This window comes from Poecilia latipinna, unplaced genomic scaffold, assembly GCF_001443285.1.
Source record: "Poecilia latipinna isolate Pla-1442-1.1 unplaced genomic scaffold, P_latipinna-1.0 Scaffold20, whole genome shotgun sequence".
NCBI lineage: Eukaryota > Metazoa > Chordata > Actinopteri > Cyprinodontiformes > Poeciliidae > Poecilia > Poecilia latipinna.
Window position 1 is genome coordinate 426,334 of NW_015112636.1, and position 20,924 is coordinate 447,257.

A 20,924-nucleotide genomic window follows, 5' to 3' on the forward strand; every position below is an offset into this window, starting at 1 on the left:
GATTAGAGATTTTTGTGACCGATTTCTCATTCCAAAATTAACAGGGATTTCAATTTATTTTAAAATAAGATGAAGTTATTACACAGTTTACATTTAAAGCTGTATTTAGTATCTCAACGATTCGTATAATTAGCAGAATTTGTGTTTTTTTTTTGTTTTTTTTTGATTACTAATAAAAATCACTGAATCTCTGTTTTCTAAGCTGACCGTTACCTGAATTGTGAGACTTCGAAACAATTGCCAACATTTCCTCTTGCATTCCTGCACTTAATTTCAATTCAATACCAGTCAATTCAGTTGTGATTAATTAAAATTTAATTCAATCAAAGAAGGGAATTTGCATTTTGTGACTATCATACATGCATCTTATAATAAATAATACCTTGTTGCCACAGTTACGTATCATCACAACTGTCCAGAAGTAAAAAAAAAAAAAGCATGAGCAAAAATCCTCGCTGAACAGCATCCTTGTTGTACTTCTTCTTTCTGATGCTGAAAACAGTCTTCTTTTCTTTGTAACAACTTCTACACCAAAGAGTGTTGTAGTTAGCATAATCCGGTGGAGCTTATTTATGGTGCATTCACCGATCGAAAACGAAATAAAATGTTTCTGTTGCCAACCTCCCAACGGGGCAGTTCAAATATAAAACTTATTACCAGTCTTTTATCATCATATCTATTTTTAATGAGAGTCCAGAACAAAACAATAAGTGTGTCGTTTTTTGTTTTTTTTTATAAAGCAGCTTTCCAGAAATATCAAAATGTCTGCATAACATGAAGAACTGCCACGAAGCAGTGGCTTGATGCATATAATTCATATTTGCTTTAATATGTGACTGTCTGGATCAGTGTAACCATGGTGACGTGTTGGAACATCACATGTGCACACATTAATCTCTACTAGAAAATTAAACATATTATTTTGAGGTCCAATTGAGATTAAAGCTCGTCTCAGGGTAACAATCTACTTGTAGATGCAGATATTTCCCTGGAGCTGCATCATAAGGATGTTGGCCAAATATTATTGGAGCGATAAGGAAGCCTGGTGCTGTATAAAGTGTAACAGGAGCTTAGTTTATTTTGTCTTCCTCTGACCCGTGTGATTTTTGTGTTTTCCTCCCCGCCAGCCGGAGCTACGTGTTCTCGTCCTTGGCGGCAGCAGCCGTGTCCTTTGCCACGGGCGCGTTTGGAATGCTGATTCCCATCTACCTGTTCCGAGCGCAGGTGGTGCAGAAGGAAGTCGAAGCCTGCACCAAAAAAGTTTGCAGCAGCCGAGACAGGTGAGACGTCAGTGGAGAGGCTTCTGTTCGACTCCCGCTACGAGTAAAATACCTACAGGCGCTACTGTAGGATCTACCTATCCTAATGATTAGTGGGATTATTCCTGATGAAGATTATTGAGATAAACGTCAACTAGTTTAGTGAAATGATTAATTGTTAACTGGAGACTCACAAAAAGAAAATAAAACATAATCGAAGTACTAACTAAGCAAAAACTGTACAAAAATATATACATTTTGCATTTGACATAAAAAAGAAATCTTTTTCTGTAAATATGTTCTGCTCAGAATTTCTCGAACGGCAAAGTTTTAGCTTCATCTTTGCTGTCCAGTTGTTAGTTGGTTAATCAAAAACTAATCATCAGATCAGCCCTACACTGTAGTGATAAAACGTCGAGCAGAACGGGCCGAGCTCTGCACATGTTGATGCTAGAAGTAGTTTTGAGCTGCAGATGCATCTGTTGCCACAAATAATCAAGAGATTGCTTAAGGAATGCTGAGTTGTTGCATTTTAGACAATACGATGTTCATTTTCTTACTTACAACAGGAATTGAATTACCTGTTTATTTGCACCTTTTAAATGCTTAAGTTAAAAATCTGCAGAATGTGTGGAGTTTTATTTGAGCGATTAGCACAGAGGACAGTCGATTTACTGAAACAACCTTTAGCTGCAGCCCTCTCTACCGTAGCTCTTGGTTTCTTTTGTCTAGGCAGCTTAAACGCATCAACGCTTGCATTGCACCCTCACCTAACCTTACTCATGGTTGTTTCCTGCAGCCTCATCTTCGGGGCCATCACCTGCGTGACGGGGCTGCTGGGCGTGGTCATCGGGGCCGGCGCCACGCGCTTCTTTCGCCGTAGGACGGCGCGGGCTGACCCCCTGGTGTGCGCCATCAGCATGATGGGCTCTGCCATCTTCATCTGCCTCGTCTTCGTCGTGGCCAAGAACAGCATCCATGGAGCTTATGTAAGTTTATCTCTCTCGTTTACTCTGACAGAAACGGCGTCCCCTCCTCCCACAGAGTGAAACGTGAGTCACGGTGTTTCACCTCAGGGCCAGAACGCTGAAAGTGACAGTCCTGAGAGCAGCCTAGCAGGTGTAAAAGCCTACTGAGGTTTGAATAAAGTTGTAAGAGGACACCGAGAGTGACACCAGTTCTTCTCAGGCCCCCGGGGCAGAGAGCTGCTCCGCGTAATGACTGGTGTCAGTCGCAGGTTAGCTGCAGCGTGACCTCGGCTAGCTGCTGCAGTTAGCTGTGGCTAATCTATTGAACACATCAGCACGACATTCTCGGTGCGACAGCCTTGTGGAGCAGGAAAGGGTGCCACTTCTCGATCACGGCTTCGGAACAATCCAGTCTGGCCTTAGCAAGCACACAATATTTTGTTCTTATCACTTACAAAGGAGTAGGAAATGACCCTCAAGGTGTTGGTCGGTATTATAGCTGCATGTCTGGGAAATATTTTCCCATGCCTGTCAGAGAAACAGACTTCCTAAATGACAGGCCGTGGCCGACCTTAGAAAGTCGAGTCGCTCATTGTTCCCCAGCTTTTTTTTTTTTTCTAGGTGCTCGTGAGAATGAATATTATATTAATTTGGGGATTTTAAAGGTAGAACATCTCATTTTCTAGGAACAAGTTATGATGTAACAAACAACTTTAAGGATTTCAAATCAAAACTTAGCCCTGTGGCTTAAATTTATTGTGGCTTTTTGAAATTTGATCTACTGCCCCAATACTCTGCATATACCCTGACAACTGTTTGGAAAAACGTCCCCATATGTTTCCAGTTTTTTATATTTGAGTTGGCAGCGTTTATTTAAATGTGTTTTTTGTAACATAGACCTTGCTTTAGAGCGTACTCCATTATTTTCTTTATAGTATTGAAGTTTGAGACACTCCACACGAACAAGAATATGTTCAGAGAAGTCAACGGCAGACTACCTAAGAACGCTGTTGCAGCTGTCCAGTACGATGGTGGCACCGTCATGCTGTGGGTCTATTGCATGCAGCAGTGTGTTCCAACAGGACACTGAGCCCAAACACATACAAACCGTCTTTGGAATGAATGAAGAAAGCCGACATGAAGCTTTGGAAACACCTCCGACCTCAATCCTACGCTCCAAAACCAAATCTATATTCTGAATCCAAGCAACTCACATAAACTTTAAAGCCATTCTGACAACTGCAGCTATTGGAGCCACTGTATGCGACGGTTGAAATGATAAAAGGAAAGTTGAAATGCATAATTTAAAACCTTTTCAGCAGCACTGCAGTGTTATGCTGCTTGCCTGCATGCATTCAGCGGCTTCGGAAAAGATACGGCAGCCGTCTCGCAACTTCCAATTTAGTTCCCAAATATTAAATAACGGCTGAAATGAATAATAATTTGGATTTAACGAAGTAAGATTTTTATGAACTCCCATTGGGTCAAAGGTGCACATTCATCAGGTGTTTGACAGCAGCATGACTCAGCCAATTAGACTCCAGCTACAGACGTATCCACACTCATTTCACGGCCGCACGTCTGTCCGACTCAATTTCATACACTCGCTGCGTAGCAGAAATAGGCCCCAGCTCATCCCGACGGACAGGAATAAGAAGTCAGGTGCAACAAAGGGGCAATATTCGGCTAATCGCGCCCAGATCGTTTGGCTCAGAAATAACGCTGCGCCTCGATTAGGACGAACAGCTCGCAACGTGCGACTTCACCTCTGGCGTCGATGCTCTGCTGAACCGTAGGAAATTGCCGCACGCTGCAGCGGTTGTAAGCGAGCGATTCGGGTTTCACTGCGAGGAGCTGACAGATGTGTCGCGTTATAAGGCGTGACACGGCGTGGAACCAACGGCGCTGGGCCGCCGAGGCCCGCCGACCCCTCGCAGCTGTTGTCAAGGCGAGACTCGGCTCCTCTCAACGCGCGTCGGCCTCAGGGCGGACCCGTCTGACGTCTCGGCTGTCGGAACCCTGCCGGATCGCGCTCTCTCTCTCTCTCTCTCTCTCTCTCTCTCTGCGCTGTACTGCAGATCTGGCGCTCTGACGGGCAGGAGGGAGAGGGAGCAAAGGAGAGAGAGGGGGTTATCCCCCGGCAGGAAACACACATCAGTCGGCCGTGTTAAAGCGGTTCAGATGAAACCAGGCGGTGCAGATACATGAGATTCCACCGCAACCGAACCTCTCTAGGTGTGTTTATGATTCAAGCGGCCAGGAACGAAACTAGCCGCACGTACAGTGTTGCAGTCCGAGGTCACTCGCTCTGTCTATTCCGAAGGGACGTAATTTGAAATCGCAGCGCCAGAGCGTTTCCCGCATTGGACATCTTGAGACGAAAATAAACAATTGTTGTCATCCCGAGCTGGTTTTCAGTCTGTGGGGCGCAGCTCGGTGAAAGCCCGCATGTCAACATAATCTACTGGCCTGCGCTATAATAACATGTTTTCGAATCGCTTTTAACCAGAGCAGTTCTCAAAGCAGCGATAGAAATATCCTCCAGCTCTTCCCTGGTTTACATGTCATGTCAGCGGAAAGTGGCGGCTCTCGGAGTGAAATCTCTTTGTCTTCGTTTAGGTTTGCATCTTCATCGGAGAGACGCTGCTGTTCGTGAACTGGGCTTTGACGGCAGACATTTTAATGGTAAGTGGAACGATTGAGTGGAGAAATTGATAACTGAGCCATAAAGGCTGAACTCTGACCTTAATAGGGTGAGATACAAAAGTATTCATACCCCTTGATGTTTTATTTTACATTCAGTCCCACTGAGCCACAAATTAAACGTATTCTGTTTTATTCGGCCAACAAGAAGTCGGTCTTAACTTTAACGTGAAAGGAAAAAAAAAACATGTGAATGGATGCGTTTGATTTAACTTTTTGGCTTAATTTGACCAAATTTAGCTTTCACCTAACACTCCGTCGTCATAGTGAATACGGCACGTTGCTGGAAGTATTCACTATGAAGTGACAAAGTTTGAAAACTGTTATCATTATTCTTTTATCGTTTTAGTCACGTAGTGTTTTTCATTTGTCATTGTCCTAAAAACCCGATTAAATTCATTAAAGTTTCATTCCGGTGGCGGAAAAAAAATTCAGGAAAATCATTTGGTGTGAATTATTTAACGACAGTTGTACGTGTTTGGGTTTGTAAAATTTAAAAAAATAATAAAAAGAGTTTCAGTAAGCCAGATGAATTCTTTATTTTTAATTAGTTCGCCGTCTGCATTGTGTATTCAGGCGAACAGGCCGTTTTTGACGCCGTTACCTGAACCTACCAGGTGGTTTGACCTCCTTCTTCACCTTGACCTTATTTCCCTTCCCGTCTCTCTGCAGTTTGTTGTTATTCCCACACGGAGAGCCACAGCAGTCGCCTTTCAGAGCTTCACCTCTCATCTCCTGGGTGACGCAGGAAGTCCATACCTGATAGGCACGGTAAGACCCTCGCCCATTCCTCCTTCGGCCCCCAAACTCCGGCTGAGCGTTTGAAACGCACACTGGGTGACAAGCACATTTAGACACCGGCTCAGCTCTGGCTTTAACTAGGCCAGCGCAAAGTGTTCCACAGGAGGGGCTTTTAGCGCAGGTCCCAGGAGAACCGGCGAACAGGACTGTGATTTTTGCCGCTGCTCTCAAATCAGTGGTATTCTCTAGCAAGCCTCACGGCTCCCCGGAGACGCCGGAGTTGCCGCATTTTGATTGGTCGCCAGATGAGAGAGTAGTTCTTGCCGGGCCTCTCAAGGTCACCGTCAGCCCGTTTCCCCGATCCCAGCCTAACGCTCCCCACCTTTCAGACCGAGGGCGCACGCCCCCCTCTCCGCCCCAAAAGAATAGCATTCAGGAAGCCGGAGTGAAAGTGCCGCCCGGCGTTCAATGGAGTGTGAAACGGGATTCGCATCAGACTGTCAAAACAGGTTTGTCTTATTTTAAAGTGAGAATGAACATTTCTAAAGTTAAATAGCAACTCCACTGAGCCCCTCTTCCTCTGCTTTCTGTATGCGGTGCTGGAACGCCAATAAAGGCAGGAAGAAGCGCATTCTTCTGCACGCCGCATCACATGTCACACCTTATCCACGCATTTGACGTTTTAAATCGGCATTTTATTTTTTTTTTTATGTGTGTGGGGCCGTAAATGGTATCAGGAGAATAGAGCGCTTTGTGGTTCTGTGTTTTATCACTCGGAGGCTGGCTCGCAGTCTGAGCTGCAGCAACAAAAGCGGCGGATGTCTTTGATTAGGAGAATCAGACTGATTCAGGATCCTCTGTCAGGGCCTGACAGGCAGGCGACAGGCGCAGCTGTTCCTGTTCCTTCTCGCCCGAGTGAAAATCTGAAACTAGCGTCGGAGGCAGGTGAAAGGAGCGAGAGCAAGAAGCGCTGCTCAAAAGAGGGATCAGATGCAGCGTAACCGTATTGTTTCTGCACTTACTGCTCACACAGACGAGTTTACTTTGGTCTGATCTTAACTTCCTCTGTCTGCCGTGTTTCAAACTGAGCGACCACTGTATATAAAGAATGTGGCTACAGACGAGGAAATTTCAACATCATTTTCACGTATTTGTAAGAACAAAATATGGATATTCTCTGATGTCAAAAGGTTTTTAAGAAAAACAATCATTTCCATGATTAAAGGCAGACATTTATAATATCAAAACTAGGATATTCTCTGACATTGAAAAGTCAGACATTTGTAGAAAAAAATCTGACATTTTAAAGATCAGAGAATATGTATGTTCTTACACTCAAATACGTAAAATTAATTGAACTTCTCTGACTTGTTTTGGTAGAAATTCCCTCCTCCATGGCCACATTAACTTCTCTACGTTGGCCAACACGTAGAAAAGTTTGAACAAAATGAGGACTTAGGCAAAGCACAATTTAATAGCACTCTTATTACTGACATCCACTTTTTCCATGAGTCAGATTAATGCCACCCTGGATTTCTCCCACATTGCCCCACGGTTCTTCAGTCCCCCCGGATCCACTCCACTCCACTCCACTCCACAGTTCTCTCCTGATGAGTGACATTCTGAACGCCCGGAGGTTTCCCGCTTCCTACGCAGAAGCCCGACTGACGACGCTCTGAACGCTCGGAGTGCGTCAGCGTCCTGAGCTGAGGTTTAGCACACGAGCGTGATGGACCGGTCGTGACGCACACCAAGTGGGGGCAGATATGCAGTCGCCCATGCATATTGGCTGGGGCGAATGTGAATTGGCAAAAAGAGATGGAATAGCAGGAAAAAGCAAGTGGTTATCGCCAAGCAACCACAGGAGAAAGATAGGGAATGACTCGGTTATTTTGGTTCACGCTGAGGTTTCGGGCCTGAGCACCAAGCAGACCTGAAGACGAAGCATCGAGGTCAGCAAACCAGATCCGGTGCGACAGAGCTGCTTTTTAGCGGTCACCGGTCACGCCTCAGCAAAATTACCACCTTTTTTAAAAAAGCTGCTTTAGAATATTTGAAATTCCCAGAAATTTGAGCCAAGACTCATTTTCATCAGAGCGTGTCAGACTGATGTCACTCAAGAATCCTCCCGATAAACAGAACCCAGACTCCTCCTCTACCAGCAGAGAAGGACCGTACCACGTAGTTGGTAGCAAAGGAATGCCAGAAACAATCTCTCCATAATCATCCAAGAAATGCCTTCTGGCAGGGTAATTAGACCGGCAGCAGTTCTCTGCTTATTTTTAGCTTTGCTGCGCTGTGCAAGTTGCCGAGAATTTAATGTTCTTGATGAAATGGGCCCTGCACTGGCCACACACACACACACACACACACTGCTGCCACCTGAGTTTTTAATGGTTCTTTCCCAATGCACAAACTCCCCTCGCACAGGTTCACCTCCTTCAGTTTCCTCCTCCAGCTTTTTCCTGCACTGAATGTCTGCAGAAGCTAACATGAAATCAGTGTGGCAGAGCCACTGCGACACTTTGACTCACTCACTAGTCCTGCTGTTCGCCTCCCACCGACCCCTCTGAGCTAGCTCAGCGTTGCCATTAGTAGCCTCTGTCGCCCTGTGATTGTCAGTGGGACCGCCTTATGGGTGATGCAGGGAGACATAACAGGTCACTTAACACCCACTTTTCTTCAGCTGTTGTTTCCCTCAGCATAACACATGACACACTGAATGATGAGCTGCTAGCTGTCAAACCTTGAATTGGTGGAAACGTGCATGCAAACATGTGAAAACCAACACTGCACAGTGTATCGTAGAAGGTTTGAATATTTGCCTTACGATTAGATGCCGATTAATGGTTTGTTAGACGTTTAGACCTTCTTTTATTGTTGTAGTGTGGCCTCCAAACAGAAGAGGGCACTGCTGGTCATCCTTAAAGGCTAGATATACAGGAATAAAAATGGCAGAGCCTGACCAGAACGAGAAGGAGAAACGGTTCAGACCGTGTCCGTTGTGGGATGTGAAATGAACGTCTGTGGGAGCTTCTGCTTTGAAATATAAACACTTGACAAGTTCCTTACCTTTTACCTTAATATCGCTTATTCAGCCGTGCTGCACGGCGGAGCAGTGTCAACTTCTCAACCAAAAATTACTCATGTGTGCTACGATGATGACAGAAAAGTCTGGGATTAAGTGTTGCAAAATATCTTTTTTTGGATTCAGCGACATAAGATGTTCAGGCTGTTTTGCTATATTTCATAAATATGTCCAAGTTTAATAATTTAAGAAAACCACAGTTGATACAAAATTGTTAAAATATAATGATGTACTTATTTAAGTCGCAGCCCTTCGTCTTATAGAAAGACGGTCGACCCAATTGAAACAAGATAATCAGTTTTAGGGAAATGGTTATTAATTAATCATTAAATGATTGATAAGATGGATCAACTTTAGGTTGACTCATTAATCACTTGCTTAAGTCCCTACTTGGTGACTAGCTTTTATTTTTATTTTTTAAAATGTTTATCTTTTTTCTTTGTGTCTGGCTGCAGATCTCTGATGCACTACAGGAGAAATTTGCTTCATCTGAACTATGGAAGTTCCTCAGTCTGGGCTATGCCCTCATGCTGTGTCCCTTCATCATTGTCGTGGGGGGCATGTTTTTCCTGGCCACGGCGCTGTATTTCCTGGACGACAGGGAAAAAGCCGAAAAGTAAGTCGCACTGTTAAAACAGCTGATTATTTCATCTATTATTCAGCTCCTTTAAACATTTAGCACTTGCTGGGGTTGTTTGTCGATGACTCTCTGACTAAGAGCTACAAGGACGCCAAAGAAAATTTGGTTGATGTGGGAAGAAATGGGTTTTAGGGTGTTTTTATTTCCTTTCTTATGGAGTTTGTCACTGAAGTTTGACATGTTGCTTAAACATAATAGCCAAAGACCTGCAATATCTGGGCCAACAGAAAACCCCAGTTAGCTGAAACTCCCCCACAGTCTGTTACACTCACCGGTTTGTTCAAATACTTCCCCTCTCATTCACATACTCATCTTTTCCTTTTTTATAAGCACCAAAGACATGAATCAGTTGGAACAAACGCTGGTCATGGCCTTAAAAGTCTAAAACAAGCTCTGTATTTTTTATTTTATTTATGGCGAGACAAAACTTCTTGTTTCTTTTGTATCACGTTGGCTTGCTCCCCTGTTGCCAGTGCTTACAGAAATGACTTCCTTCCTGTGGAAGACGCCGAACATTTTTAGACAGGATGGCGATGTGATGTGTCTGACGTCCGTCCACAGACACGTTGTCTTCGCCCCTTAGGAGGTCGTTATTCTTTCTCGCGCCAAAAATTACGGGGGAGACATTTTATGCACAGGCAGACAAGAAACAGAAAAGTTATAAAAAAGTTTTCACATTTGCAGAATAGATTTGAGGACTGTGACTTCTTCCTCGTTGCGCGTCTGCGCTGCACTAAAAAGGTGTCGGCGTAGACGCACGCCCACGGCTGCCACGGCTGAGACTTGTTGCGGTTTCTGTTTGGCCTCTTCCACAAACCAAAAAAAAAAAAAAAAAGAAAAGCGGAACATTAAAAGAGGACACTCACTCCTGAAACTGTGCCAGTAATAGATATTAGCCCGTAGTCCAAGAAGTGGTTCAAACTAAAACCGCTCCATCAGACGCTGCGGGCAGAGTGCAACTAACCACAACCCGTTGACTTTCACCCAACACCACGGAGGACACGGCCACACTTTCTGATGAATAGTTCACAAATAAAAAAAAAAATAAAACAACNGTGGAGACCGGGGAAGAGGGGGGAAAACTTTGAGTGTGTTTTGAAAAGGGGGGGGGGGGGGGGGGGGGCATCACATGGCTTAGAGGTATAGCAGGCACACTATATACAGAAACTACATTTCTCAAAGTATATCTCCCTGGTTTGTTTCCCTGGGTTTAGAATATACTCCATTTTTAAACTCAAGCTCACAAACATGCACAGACTCTCAGATCAGTAGGTCACTTGTAGTTAAATATCTTGTCTAGGGACAAATCAACATGGAGCTATAGGAAGATGGAATCAAACCCACAACTTCACAAGTAGACAGCCCAACAGGGATTTAAGCTAATTATCCAGAGCTACTGTAATTATCACAGATAGTTATTTAAATTCAGTGGAGCTCTTTGAAGAGAGACATTATTGCTTTAATGTCATTTGCAAACAATAGCCAGTGTTTTTATTATTATTATTATTATTATTATTATTGACAAAGGACAGACTAGAATCAAAAAATTGTCACAATGCTATTTAAACACCTTCCTGTTTTAGTGTTCTGACTCTTGGTGTCAGTAAAATTAAATTTCCAGGTTACTTTTTCCATTTAAAAAGTATAAAGAATAAGTTTGTTGTGGTTTTCTTAAATAATTCCTCTAATTTTAAATTTGGTTTTGTTCTGATCATCTTTTGTAAAACTCATCCAAGTTATTAAATCATAAATTTCAGTTGAAAAACAAAACGAGAAAACAAACTTCCCCCCACTTTATATACATATAAATTCTGCTCTAATCGTCTAATGTTCTTTTTTTTTTTTCAGGTTTTCATGGTCATGGCTCTCATAGTTCCAACATTTCCATGCCAGCCCCTGCTCAACTTGGTGGCTGGAAAGAGGAAGAAGAGGATGAAGACGATCAGGAGATTAACAGTGGATCTTCTCCAAAAAAGGCCACACCACGCAGTTCATAGGGTGCCTTTGTCATAAGGTACATGATCCAATTTCAGCCCTATAATATGATCTGTGGAGCTGTAACCCGAAAGACTATATTTCTCTAATGATTTCTCTTTTTTTTTTTTATAGTGTTTACATTTTTCTTTCTTCGCTAAACATTGTGGCCTTAAATGACCTTCATGGAGAGTTTAGCGCAGACCTTTAAAACATCATGTAGTGGGAGGGGTCTGCCGATGAATAACCACTGTTTTCGCACCTCTACACCTCATCGTGTCATATCAGGGAGTCTATGGCATCAGGGATTCCATATGTCTTCCATCCTTTTTATCATGGTTTTGTCATTAACTTGTACAAAGTTCATTTGGACGTGTAGAGTCTGCGTGATATTGGATGTAAGCAATTTTATGGTGACGTTAAAAAAAAAGCTCATAACTTTGGCTGTTCTTGTGTCTGCACACATTCTCCAAATACTTGTGCATCACAAGGGTTTTCAGAATGGCGTGAACATCTATGCTACAACTTGACCATCTGAAAAGTAAAACATTTCAATATGTTTTTTTTTTGTTTTTTTTACCCTTGTGACATGTAAATAGACTGTGTATTACTCATCCTTTAATAGGTCATTTCTTTTTTCTTTTTTTTTTCCAACAAATACCAGATCAATTTACTAAAGAGCTGCCAAGTATTTATTTATTGAAAAGCTGACTACAATACCTTTAATATCTGAATACAAAACATCTACAGACTTCATCGACATATAATTTCATGCTGTTTTCCATGGTTAATGGGCCTAAATCCACATTTTGCTTAGTATTACTAGTTCAGGTGTTTTAAGACTTTTGTTTTTTCTTATGAAATGAGCATTAAGTATTCCTGCAATTAAAATCCCATGGCAGACAGGTGATGCCTGTTAGGTCAGCTTATTGCTTATTTATATGCTAAAACAAGTATCTAAAAAACAGTTTTCTGTATTACCTCAGTGGCAGTGATGAATTTAGGCTACAGTCAATATCTCTGCACAAATGCATCAACTGCATTCAGAATTTAATTGCATATATAAATTGTAATAATTAGATTTTCTTTCTATATTTACCAAGCAGATAAGATGAGCTTTAATATTTTTTTAAATAATTGGGGCATTTTGCTTTTTGCAAATCTGTGTTAGGTAAATTTTTTATTAATGTTTGGTCTTCCCGGAGTTGTTGCATAAATATGGAATGTCATCAAAGGGGCTGGTTTTTAATCTTTTATTGTGTTGTTTACAGATGCTCTCCAATATTGCTGTTTCAAAGTACAGTCTCAAAAAAAAAAAACTGGCAACCCCAGGTATTGGCTATTTAAAAGAAAAAAAAAAAAAGCATACATGTTACGTATATAGAAAAAAACAAGATGTGTTTTTAGACCAATAATTTAACAGTAAAAAAGAAATTCCCATCATTCATTCAGATTTTATTAGTATCATAAAACAACACGGCCACCTGCATGATGTTAAAGCAACGGTGGTTCTTGCATGAAGCCTCAGCATGAGATGTATTGTAATTTCCCGACAAGAAGGAAAATGCCGTTCTCCAACCAAATTAGGTCACTCTAAATATGCACCTACCTGCTTGTGTTTTGCATTGAAAGTGAATTTTGAGTTGTAATTTTCACATGTCGTAACCTTTGTGTAGAAGACACTCTGGAGCTGAGTTGTGTGCACAGAGTTCATACCATCTCCGTTTATTGTTAGCCATTTATATCATAAATAGTGCCTTAGTGTTAACAGATTAGCATTTGCTCTTTTAGAAAGCCACGCCGTCTAAACCATCAAATCTACTTTTATAGACCTAGCAGCACACATAATGTACAGTATTTTCTGATGAGCAGCTCATATGTGGATATAGCATCAAGTAAGTTGTGGGTGTTGCTCGTACGATTAGCCCTCGTGTCAGTCAGTCTTTTCTATCTCCAGGACGCTGCTTCCTGTCATGGTGTTTGGGTTCATATAACCTACAGAGGCAGGACTTTGTCTTTTGTTTGACCTAATGGACAAACCCCACACCATCCTTTCTTATCAACTACTCACCAGTCGAAATATTGCAGAGACTGGAACAAGGTGCTATTCAGAGATGATGAACATTATGCTTGCAAATAGTTTTTTGTTTGTTTGTTTCTTACGTTTGGTTTTGTTCTGTAAATTAGGCGTTATCTGACAAAGGAAACATGCCAAAATAACCTGTTTTCTGCACAGCTTTACTATACATGTTCCCTGTTTGTGAGTAGAGACTGATAAATCCTACTTTGAGTGTATTTAATCATTTGATGTGTGTGTGATGTGTGTTGAAATGTGTTCTTGAAATAAACAAAAGCTCTCAGTTTTCTCTGTTGAGATTTTTGTTCATTCGTGGTTACTAAATTGAGCCTAAAAAATGTTCTTGGTTAAAATTAGACATGTCCTGGTCTTACTTTTGTCTGAGGGTGTCAATGAAGCTTTTCATAAAATATTTTTAGTTTAATTCACTTGGCAGGGGGGTGGTGGGGGGCTTTCTTAACTCCAAACGGATATGAAATGTATCATTATTCAAGTTTCTTTAAAGAGTAAATGTAGCTGTTTATGACAGATTTCTTTTATCTGCCTATAGTAAAGCAAATCTCAGAAAGCATATATGATAAATATAGATTTCTATAAATACTATATACAGTACATATCAGAAGAAATTGGTAGGCACCCTGGTAAAAAATCTATAAAAAGACTCACAATAAATGGATCTTTTTTTTTTTTTTTTTGGGAGAGAAAACAAACATAGTTAACTTTTTAAATGAAGTCACAGCCAGATAGTGCTATCTGTTTGGTAGTTTTTACCCAATAGATAGCAGTAAAGTTTTACCATTGACATTGTTGGAGCTTACAGAGAGAAGAATCTTTTTTTTTTTCCAGTGTCTCCAGATCTTTAAGTCCTCAGTCGTCTCTCATGCTGTCTTTTTTTATCTGGCTCCTTAGTATTTCTGTAGGATTCAGTGGTCACAGAAGAAGGTTCATTTTGTATCTGATGAACCACTGCTCTGTTGATTTGGCCTTATATTTTGGGTCAGTTTTCTGCTGAAGTATCCAATGACAAACTACTTTTAATCTGCTGGCAGAGATGGCCAGATTTGCATGAAAACAATACAAATGTCCTCCGAATCCCTTTGAAAGGGATACATGTTCACAGCCTCATATATCCTCCACCCTGCTTAACATTGAACATAAACTGCCTTTCCACTCATTTGTTTCACACTAAAACTACCTAAAATGCTCAGGTTTAGTCTCTACTAACCTGGCAACAGTTACAGACAGTGTTTTGCAATCTCTATAAGTTTACAGTACATTTGTGAAAGACAGAAGAGGTTTTTTTTTTTGTGCGATGGCTAGATAATTACAGTACTGTTTTTTTTTTCATCTCAGTGAAAGAAAGAGAATACTTTGTCCTGTCACATTCTTCCTCCACATAAACAGAAAGTCTTTATAAACTCTGCTTCCTAGCATAAATAAGTAAAGTATTGTTTCTAAAAATATATTTTGATATTTGTTTATGAGGTATTGTTGGGCATACCTATAATTGTACTTATAAAAACAGTTGCTTTCTGACATAGGATGTTTTCTCACACTGAACAGATTGAAGTACTCAAATTAAAGGTGAGTTTTTCTCAAAAAATTCAGAGTCAGATTATGCAACTACAATTACTTTTTGCATGTCTTTTCCAAGGGTGCCCACAACTTTCTCTGCATCTGTTTCTGGGGGGTATATGATAAATATTAATGCAGTGCAGCAAAAGATTATGCAAGAAGTACCTTGGAGAAACCGCATAGGCCTTGCAGGTCTATAAATTCCCACTTTACTTTCTGTGCACTATATCCTGAGTACAATGTCAAAACTGACATTCTCTTTATAAACTTGGCCTCAGTCTTTGACGTCTCCATTAATTAAAAAGAAACTAAAACTTATTTGCACACGTTTCAGGCTTTTCATAAAAGGTTTTTGACATTTTCACATAAATCCAGTTATTTGTAGCTCAGTTCTGCTGATCTTCAGAATTTTGTGAAGATTTTATTGCAGGATGTTTTAAATAAATTGTTTTGCAGCTATCTTGATGCATTTCTCCCTTGATACATGTCTGCATTGTAAATATGCATGAATAAACAGCCAGCTGCTTTTTCCTCCAACACCTTTTACTTCTGGAGGACAGGTGCGCCATCTGCTGTTCTGACAATAACATTTGCCTCAACTTTCACCTTGCAGGCAAATGTTTTGGTGGTAACATGAATGTTTGGGTCTGTGAACACGATACATCCATGACCTTTGTCTTTCGAATGACTGGGAGGTCGGAAAAAGGTCCATGCAGTTCACACTGTAAGGCATACATTGCATCTAATTTTTGCTCCTCCTCTCATCAGACAGAAATGCTTTAATGCAAAAATAGGCACTGTGTGGCAGTTTCTTTCCCTGGTGTGTTGAACAGTAAGCTTTAAACATCTACCAATGGCTCTGAAAATATACCATATATCATCACAGCCTACTGGAATTTTTGGATTAAAAAAAAACTTGTCACAAATTTAGGATAGGATAACTCAAGTTCTCATAAATCATTGTCTATTTTACACCTCTACATGACGACACGTGAATAACCTAAAAGCTTTCAACAGCTATAGAGTCATTGATCAGATCTGGCAGCTCCTCTAGGTTCTTTCTGCGGTATGGAAACCAAAGACAGTGGACAGAACAGGATGAGGCAGAGACCAGCAGCAATAGTGGATTAGTGTCTGCTAGAGTTTCGAAGAGGTTAAATGAGGGTCCAGGAGGCCTGCTGCTGTCAGTCAGTGGAACTGGGAGGGGGAAGCCCACAGTCAAAGACTAAGAAAATACCACAGAAGTAAAGGAATAGGGTCCCACAGTGGAAGTCATAAATCAATCCTTGATAAGTGATTTAAAATGAATCATCCAGGCAAACAAGAGCTAACTTTTTAAAATTAGCCATTTTGTGACCATTTTAAAATACTACAATCTTAGGTTTGTGGAACAATTTCTGTGTGATTTTGTGGTAACACTTTATTTGAAGGGGGGTGAATAAGACAGTCATGACACTTTCACTAACATGACATAACACCTGTCATGAACATGAATAATCCTTCATGAATATTTATGACTGTTGTCATAAAGCGTCATTCGGTAAATTATGACTTTTAATACAAAGTTGACATTATTCAAAATGTCTTTGTTATGACAACTTGACATTAACCAAGAAATCATTACTGATATAAATTTGTTATAAAAGTATTACTGATTGCACTTTAAAAATTAGGTAACTTTATGTTATTAAAGGTAAAGTTTAAACAATAATGATTTCTTGGTTAATGTCAAGTTGTCATAACAAAGACATTTTGAATGTTAACTTTGTATTAAAAGTGTCATAATTTACTGAATTATGCTTTATGACAACAGTCATAAAAATTCATGAAGGCTTATTCATGTTCATGACATGTGTTATGTCATGTTAATGAAAGTGTCATGTCAGTCTTATTCACCCCCCTTCAAATAAAGTGTTACCGATTTGGTCATGTTAAAAAAATGTTACAGATTAGAAACCAGTAAAAAGTATTAATTCGGCCACTTACTCAGTATGAGGTCATGTTTTAATAAAAGGTCAGATGCTTAAGTTGCAGCTGTCACAGTAGTAGCTGTGGGAAAACAACATGCCACGACCTCTATGCAACGACCCAGTTATACATTTTCTGTAAATGAGAATCAGGCTGTAAAAACAGGAGTCAGTGGCTACAATGGCCAGGAGAATATTCTGAGGCTTCAAAGCAAGATTCAAAACACGATGCTTGACAGCTGGGAAAATGCTTTCCCAGCTGTCAAGCATGGTGGTGATCACGTCATGATTTGTGTCTGTTTTGATGCAGTCAGTGCTAATGCATTGTGCAAAGTTAGTGGAACGATTGAAGTCTACCTTTATTCTTAATTTGTACCTCAAAATAACAGCTCCTTTGGAGGCAGTCACACATTGAGATTAATATCAAGTTCCATTACCACCTTCACTGTACATTGTCAATTGTTTACTTAGTTGCATGTTGATTTAGTCTTGACCCTTTTCCTTTTAGAATATTCATTAGAAGATATATTGTCTTGTACCTAAGGCGGTGTCACATTTTTTTTGTTGATTTTGTTAATATCATTTGCCCTTGACACTCAACATGGGAAAGTTGGTAAAAACTGATAATAATCAGATTTTTTTTTCTTTTACTTCATTGAACCAAAACACAACAATAAACAAATTATATTGAATATCTAAATAGTATTAACCAGTTAAAAGAGCTTTGATTTACTGTCAACTAAGACAGGTCCCAGCCCAGGGCACCACATCTTTCTAAATCTGGCCATAACCCTTCCTCCCTGAAGGTAAAGAGCATTTTTTTTTTTTTTTCTTTGTTCAACTGAGTGTAGCCAGCAGCAGTGACAGGCCACAAAGACCAGTGTCTGTGTCTCCGTTACCAGGCCTGTCCAACAGAGGCCATCTCCTATCTTCTCTGCAAATGACAGGATCTATTTTGGAAAGGAGGCTGCGCCAAACTCGGAACGTCAGCTATTTGGCATCATGAGCCCTCAGAGAAGAAAAGAAAAAGGAGTCTAGTCAACCGCCCACCACAGGAGACTGGGGGACTTCCATCTTTCTGGATTTACTATCATTTCATGGATATTTGTGCACAAAGAAGACCAAACATTTTTTTGGTGGGATTACTGAACTTGGAGCTGGTCCTTAATCTGGAATTTTTTAGTAATAGCCAATAGTCACTTGACTCAGCTGCTGATTTACCTGAGAAGTTGAAGACTCAAAGGTAAATAATGCATCAGTTTAAAGTAATATCACTTTTAAGAATTATAATTTAATTTTCTATGACTGAGTGATTAAAGTTAGCTCTGGCTACAACTTCCAGTATTGGTTTTGTATATGTCACTTGTTGTATTTAAGAACCAGTTTTAGAAATTTCTGTCTACCTCAGTTTGGCAGAGAGAAAATGGACTGTGCTAGAAATAACGCATGTTTCCGAAGTAGGAGCTTTATCAAAGAGCACTTCGTTTCTACAAATGGCAATGTGCAGAGATGGGCTCTGACAGCTGAGGTTATTTTTGGGACAGGCGGTCCGAGCCGCTGAGGTGACAAAGCTGGCAAATAGAGATCTTTGAAAGGCACCTATCTTTTCTGTATGACCTTGCTACGTGGGAATTCAGTTGTTGTTGTTGTTGTATTAAACTATTGAACAGGCTGCGTGGATTTATGCGGTTGGCTTGATGAATGTGTGGAGAGGAAGAACAGGAGACTGTATAATGTTACAGGAGCTGCCAGCTATAAATATACCGATCTTAATTCTAGTTTTATGTCTTTTTTCATTTCATAAAAAAAATAAATAAATAAAAATAATAATGTAGAGTCCACATAGAAAATGGTAAAATGTGAGGTGTTTCATTTGGCTGTGATTAAGAATTTAATCCATGACTTTAATATGAATAATGATGTATCATATCATATATTTAGTTTTATTAATTGTGTTAAACAATTACTGCATACAACGCCTGCTGATACTTTAAAATCAATCTTGTTCCATGACAGACTGAGGTTCAATTCAATTAAACTCAAAAATACTTCATTCATCCCAAAGGAAAATGAAAAGACCAAATACTAAAATGTCAAAGGATTTTAGTATTTGGTCAAGTCTTGCTTGATTTCTCTGAGTTGAATGAACCACATAGGAGGGTCACGAAGTAAAAAAAAAAATACTTTCCTTAAAAATAGCTTCTTACATCACAGTACTGTACCCAACTTAATTTTAAACACCTCATTGACACCAAAAATAACTAAACTTAAATTTACTTCCTTGATTAACATCATCCACATTGAAAACGTATTGGGCACAGTGCATTAACATATCAGAACAAAATATACTGTCACTGTTCAGGGCCAATACATGAAAAAAATCTAATGATTCCAGTTACAGTTATATTTTAAGATAAAAAAGTAACATTTAAAAAAATTACTTTGTAATGTTTTACCAAAGAAGCACAACTAAACACAATCACAGCAAAGAGGAGGTATTATGATTTTTCAGTCACATAGTGCCATTTTATAACACAGTCTAATAATTAACTTACATTCAGGTGTTATGAAAATGTTGTAGTATATTTAAAAAAATAACTTTATAACATCATAGCCTTATCTGATATCTTGAAATATACCTCTGTGGTTTTAAGAAGCTCCTACCTTTCCCATACTCCCCTTCAACACGTCATGGTGCTTCTCCATACCTTCTTACAATGATACTGTGTAAAAAACAAAACAAAACAAAACAAAACAAAACAAAACAAAACAAAACAAAACAAAACAAAACAAAACAAAACAAAACAAAAAAAACAACAATGATACCGTGTACAACTGTATTGTATGGTGTTGTAGTTGGTATGATAAACTCAGCAAATGCACAATTACACCAGGTGAGCCGTGGTGTAATTGTACATTTAGCCGTGGCAAAATGTAGATGGAAGGTAATTAAATTCTAGCACAACGCAACTGTATTTTAATTAGGACTGTCAATGTTAATGCGTTTTTTCCTATTTTGACCTAAAATCCTCTCTTCTGCGGAGGATTATTTTCGGTCAAGTTAGGACAATTCCAAGGGCCCCTGACCGACAGCCCCCACCCCCATATATATTTATATTTCTTATAAATATTTTCTGTAAGAAAATTAATTATTTATTTCCTTAAATAAATAAATAAATAAATAAATAAATAAATAAATAAATAAATATTTATTTATAAGAAAATTAATTATTTATTAAATATTTTTAATAAATAATTATTTATTTATAAGAAAATATTTATTTATTTTCTTATAGAAATAGAAAAAAAGTTTGGGGGCCCTGTCAATTACAAAATTAATCTTATTGTGTTTTTAAAATTGTTTTAGCAGTAAAAATTTAAGGTTCCACTCACAGACCAAAAAGCACACATCTATATTTGCCCCTAACACCCCCCTGTATCTGAATGAAATGGTTCGTTCCTGCTTAGCGCGCTTGACAGTGACGGTGTTCAGCACCAGTGGAAGACAAGAACGACTGTGTTTGTTACTGTGTCGCCAAGAAAAATTATAAAGTCAGGGTTTCAAAAAGAAAGATGTATAGATGTGAACAAAGACAAGAGTGTCAATTTATAGCCCAGTTTTTCTCCAAGAGAGGTGGGGAGAGTGTCAACCATTTAGCATAGTTAGCTTAGCTGCAGACTGTTTGCCTCCATTTCACTACCATTTAATGAATGAAGGAAAGAATTTAACAACATATTCATATATTTAACTTGTACCTGTACCTTTCACCACACTTAGCAACAGATGAGTCAGACAGCAGCAGCTCTAGCCCTGACAGCAGCAGCTCTAGACCTGATAGCAGAATAACCCCTTCCCCCAGTCCCAGTGAGAAAGGTGAGCCACATTGTGTTCAATCTACGTGGATTTTTCCTGTCTCTCTACTCTTTTTACA

General features: G+C 39.8%; 1 protein-coding gene and 1 long non-coding RNA gene across 6 annotated transcripts in view; both read left to right on the forward strand.

Moving 5' to 3' along the window:
- The window catches only part of spns2 (SPNS lysolipid transporter 2, sphingosine-1-phosphate), a 93,555-nt gene that overhangs the window by 61,291 nt on the left and 11,340 nt on the right, over positions 1-20,924 (forward strand). For 2 of the 5 annotated variants that reach the window (XM_015035346.1, XM_015035343.1), the window contains exons 8-12: positions 1,128-1,280; positions 2,059-2,248; positions 4,847-4,912; positions 5,603-5,701; positions 9,215-9,372. In XM_015035346.1, coding sequence (XP_014890832.1) covers positions 1,128-1,280; positions 2,059-2,248; positions 4,847-4,912; positions 5,603-5,701; positions 9,215-9,372 — 666 coding nt within the window. Of the gene's footprint in view, positions 1-1,127; positions 1,281-2,058; positions 2,249-4,846; positions 4,913-5,547; positions 5,702-9,214; positions 9,376-20,770; positions 20,864-20,924 lie in introns of those variants that run through there. The other 3 variants (XM_015035351.1, XM_015035335.1, XM_015035359.1) reach the window with 3 other exon arrangements.
- On the forward strand, positions 11,210-12,736 carry LOC106949259 (uncharacterized). Its single transcript, XR_001425341.1, has 2 exons — positions 11,210-11,413; positions 11,509-12,736. It is a non-coding gene; the product is annotated as an uncharacterized LOC106949259 (long non-coding RNA).